This window comes from Penaeus chinensis, chromosome 41 (genome assembly GCF_019202785.1).
Source record: "Penaeus chinensis breed Huanghai No. 1 chromosome 41, ASM1920278v2, whole genome shotgun sequence".
Taxonomy (NCBI): domain Eukaryota; kingdom Metazoa; phylum Arthropoda; class Malacostraca; order Decapoda; family Penaeidae; genus Penaeus; species Penaeus chinensis.
The window spans coordinates 18842151-18847150 of NC_061859.1; the positions used below are offsets into that span (position 1 = coordinate 18842151).

A 5000-nucleotide genomic window follows, 5' to 3' on the forward strand; every position below is an offset into this window, starting at 1 on the left:
TATAGAGGGAATTCTTACAGCATCTTATTTACATATGATATCTTCTTAGTGATGCCTAGAAAGTTCTCCCAGTCAGGTGACTCACCAAATAGAGCGATAAAAACCCATAAATCTCCTACGGCGCGGGGCCATTGGGCTCAAAATCCGCTCTGAAAGGCCGCAGTCCCCGCCTAAGGGTCAGCCCCCGTGGCCGGCCCTCCCGAGCCCCGCGCGGCTGCTCTGGTGTCTCCGAGCCCTCCATACATCCCCGTTCGACACAACAACAATGCAAAACAAAGGCGCGGGCGAGGACAATGCCGGCCGGCTCGGGGGCGCACAATGGGCTTGCAGGTCGTCGCGGGGAGGAGCTTGCCCTCGCGGGGGGTGCAGGAGGTGTGGGGGAGGGGGGGCGGGGCGACGAGGGTCGGGCGCGGCTGGCGGAGTCCTTCCCGCTGCGGCCTTGTCGGAGGACTCGGCGGGGCAGGAGAGGGAGGCCGAAAGGACGGGGGGCGGCGGGCGGGCGTATCATTGTTGCAGATAAGCGTGAGGTTTGCGGGCGGCCATCGTCGCGTCTCCGTGATTGGCCTCCGGAGGTCGTCATTACGCTCCAGGAGGTCGCAGCGTCTCCAAGAGGCTCAGTGGCCCCCTTTCGAGGCTAATGGCAGCGTAATGGGAGTATGTAAATGGGGAGAGGCTCTCGGGTCCCTTTGAAAAACGACGCGCCATTATGGCTGGAGGACACGGCGAAGGAGGAGGGCGGGAGCATGCAGGGCCTTTTAGTTATCGGCTCCTTCCTTTGTGCCTCGTGCAAGGATCCGGATGCTGGAGGAAGGGAGGGAGGAGGTTAGTTATGGGTACGTAATGCATCCTGCCGGCCCTCAGAGTCGTGTTTTTTCACCCAAGCATTATGGCGCTGTCCGTCGATCCCGGAGAGCGACGCGAACAATTGCCGAAGGAGAGTGTGAAGGTCCGGCATTGTGGGCGAGTGTCATGGGTCAGGTCCCGGCGCTGTTTCCCTGGGACGGCAACGGCGAGGCCCTTTGTCGCGTTCGTTAGTGTGTTCCCATTTGGGCTCCAGCATTCAGCCCCCCCCCCCCCAATCCGTGTTTCCTCCCTTGAATATCCAAAGCTTTCTCTCTCTCTCTCTCTCTCTCTCTCTCTCTCTCTCTCTCTCTCTCTCTCTCTCTCTCTCTCTCTCTCTCTCTCTCTCTCTCTCTCTCAGTCTATCAATTTGTAAGCAGATACTTTATATGGAATTACATCTCACTCGCCCATTCCTCCGTTTGCGCTCCTGCCTTTCACCTGCAGGCCCCTTCTACCTTTCGAAGTCCCTGTATTGAAGTGGCATTAGCGATATTAGCTCCATGGCTGTCTTAAGGAAAAGGAATGTTTACCGACAGCTATAGCCCCTATTACAGACAGCACAAAGGCCATATTCCCTTAATGATGGCCAGTACTCAGTTTCTTGAAAGGAAGCCCTAGGTCTTGGGCCAAGGGTCCGTTGGGGCGTCTTTGGCGTGGCAGCCCCTCGGGAGAATATCAATCGGGATTAAGGGGGATGATCCTGCCTCGTGGAAATTTAGATTGTCAGCAAAGCTAGGCCCGAGGACTGCCTACAATTATTCCCGCCGCCCAGATTTAGATGTAGGAGGCGATAGAGGCCGACCAGTGTTCGCTGATTTAGATTAAACTCCCGATAAATATGGTAATAGGGCTTCTGGTCTCAGCGGGCGGGGAGCTATCGGAGCCCGAGGATCTTATCGGCCCGAAGTGTGTTGTGTGGCGGACATTATCCGAGCCCTGGGAACGGCTTTATCTTCACTGTGAATGGCTTATTTTGAACTGTGCCCTTAAGCTCTCTGTTTCAAGACTAACCTCCGCTTTTCCTCCCGCAGAGCCCGAGTTCGTGCAGGTGGAGCCGTCGGCCGTGGCGGTGGCGTCCATCGTGGCCGCCGTGCGGGGCCTCAACGTCGGCGAGTGGGCGGCCGTCCTGTCCAGCCTGGCGTCCGCCGTCAACCTGGACGCCCACTCCCTCCAGCCCATCGTCGAGCAAATCGAGATGGTCGTCGAGAAGGAGACGGCGGTCCTCCCGGAGAGCATGCACGTGCAGCAGCAAGCACAGCAGGCACAGCAGCAGCAGCACCCCACCACGCCCACGAACAAGCAGCACCCCACCTCGCCCATGGAGTTTTTTGACGGCAACGAAACTCCGACCGACCTGACGGACATCCACTTCTGATGGCGGAAGCGTCAGTAGGGCGTTGCATGTCGGACGCAGCGGCCTCGCGGGGCGCTGCCGCGGGGTTTTAGACGTAGAAGTCGTAACGGACGCGCTGCAGAGGAGACGCGGCCGGCGCAGGTCGAGCCCTCACATCCTCCTCACTGCGCCTCAGGTATCCGAGGATCATACGAAGTCCCTCCGACCTCCGCGCGGGGCTCGCGAAGGGACGCTAGTGTAGATCCTCAAAATGAAGAAAAAATCTTTTCTTTTTCAAGTGAAGCTGTAGCCTAACCAAAGACATTTCAAGGAGGAAGTGAAGTGGCCGCGACTCCCGATGGCCTCTGCAAACGGGTGGAAGTCCCAAGGCCCCCTCGGCAAGGGTCGCTGGAAGACACGTCGCCGAGACCCGAGGGGGAAGCAAGAGGATCATCGAGGGCGTCGCCGGCGCGGCCCAACGCAGCGCGATCTGGCTCATACCAAATGGTGTAGATCTCAGTCATTTTTCTGTATCCAGTCAAAGTCAGGGGCGGGGGACCTTGGGGAACAACGGCCTCTCCTTCGCGAGTTGCAGGCTGCCTTGGGCCTTTGCTGCATCTCATGGGTGCTCCCAAAAATATATAAAAAAGTACAACAAAAATTGCATCTCTGAGATTCAGTTCAGCGCCAGTGAGCCTCGACTCGGGAAGGAAGGAGCGCCTTGAAGTAACTAAACCACAGGAGAAGCAGGACCATCAGTCGAAGACGCTGATGGAGGGTCGAAAGCAGGGAAAAGGAGGAGACTTAGGGCGCGGCAGCGATCCGGCGCCTCCTGCTCCCTCCATCCTTCTCGTGCCTTACACCCTTCTGCCGAGCCTTTAGGTGTACAGTAGATTAAGTAGTGCCTTAAGATACAAGCCCGTCTGGAAACTTGTCGTGTTGCAGGCGAGAAGTTGCCACGTTGCATCGCTCTCGGCGATGTCAACGGGAGCCGGTTGATCGCAACGAGTTCGCGAAGAACATCGGAAAACAAAGAATCGCTCTCGTCCCCAGCTGGACTCGAGTTCCCGCAGGAAGGGAGAACAGCCGCCTTCAAGCTGTACGCGCAACCCCCCCTTTTCCTTCACAAAACTGTTCGAACACGACATAACGTGTCAGTATTATTTAAGTCATAATCAAATATATGTTAATGGAAACGTCAGAACCACGGTGCTCATATATTTTTGGATTCTCAACAAGACGAGGAGGACTCTAGCGGATTCGGGCATTAGCTTGGGGAAGATCTCAGTCCAGTGTTTGTGGATGCTGTTCTGAAGATAACAAACGAACAAATTCCATGATCTCGTAGGTTGTATGAGAAAACCATGCGCAAATAACATTGTTCTCTCTTGTATAAATCATATTATGTATATATTGTGTATACTTGTTAATATTGCTACTTATAGGCTGTTTTATAATATATATTTTGAAGTATGTAACGTGGATTCCAGTGTCGCTTCGTTTATCAGATGTTTACCCCTTTTTCCCTCGAGTATCAGAAAGCAGTTTTGATGCCTGAATATATTATATTTGTAATCTTTCATTCCTACGTTTATTTGCATCCTATTTGCGTTCTTGTGAATCTAATTGCCTCTTATTTCGGTTTGTTTACGTGTTTTTTCGAGTGTTTGTCAACCTCTTTACCTGAATAAGTGCCTTATGCCTAAAGTCGGAAGCTCTGTCTAGAATGTATTCACTTCCGTCGTTTGTAGAGGAGTGTAAACGATCAACTTGTCGGATCTACTATTTTTCATTTTTTTCTGTACGGAATATTTGTGCCTTATAAAAATTCCATGAGGTGATAAAAAAAATATAATTTGAAGAATTGTGATGTCTTAAAAAATTGATTGTCACTGTTTAGTTAATTTATAGAGTAATATTATATTTGATATAAAAATCTCCATATTCTGCACACACGCAGACAGGAAAGGAAAGAGTTATCGATATAATTTTTAAGCAATTGTGAATGATGAATAGATGCATGTTTGTCAAACTCGTGAGAGTAAAAGTGATGCTTGGATGAGTAAAATATTTTTAGAAAATCTTCAAAAATATAATCCTAGGATAAATTGTAATTACTATTATCATTTATTTTATTTTATTTTTTCGTTTCACTTTTTTTTTTTTTTTTCGTTTTCTACAAAGCACAAAAATACCCGTCCGTGGGTTATTTTTTTCTCCTACGTTCCTTTAGTGAGTAATATTAGATGCTATTATCATTATTATTCATCTTTTTAATATTATATATTTTTTTTCTATTCTTATTCTTATTGTTTATGTCTCTGAATGTAGTATGGCGTGTGTGATGACCTGGCCTCAGGTATTCTCTAGTCGCGACCTTCCTTGGGGTATGGGGGGGGGGGGGGGGGGCAAGGGGGAGGGAATGTTCAGCCATGGCGAATACAGTCTTTTTTTATTTATTAGTTTGATCACTGACCTTTATTTTCCGTCTCTCTTGTCTATGTATGAATATTTCCCCCTTTTTTTTTTTTTTTCTTTTTTTTCTTTTTTTCTTTCTTTCTTCAGAGGCGAAGTCAGTTTCAAATTCCATCCCCACTCCCGTTTTCTTTCAACACGTGGAAGTCTGTGTATTTATTTAAGTCTCCCCCATATTTATTTTTTTCTTGCTCTTCTAACCAGATTCCCCCCCCCCCTCCTCCTCCCACCCCCCACCCCCTCTCTGCTACCACACGATACACACATAATTTATGCATTTCACAAACACAAATATAAATACGTTTTTATATATATTTTTTTCTGATCAAAGTCTTGGCTGTCCATGGCG

At 49.8% G+C, this 5000-nt stretch overlaps 1 protein-coding gene across 1 annotated transcript in view; it reads left to right on the plus strand.

The window, feature by feature from the left end:
- The window catches only part of LOC125047663 (G1/S-specific cyclin-D2-like), a 41791-nt gene extending 38033 nt beyond the window's left edge, over window positions 1-3758 (plus strand). Inside the window, exon 4 of the mRNA XM_047645997.1 lies at window positions 1875-3758. Within this exon, the coding sequence (XP_047501953.1) occupies window positions 1875-2218 (344 nt within the window). The 3' untranslated portion in view covers window positions 2219-3758. The remainder of the gene's footprint in view (window positions 1-1874) is intronic.
- The last annotated feature ends 1242 nt before the right edge of the window (window positions 3759-5000 follow it).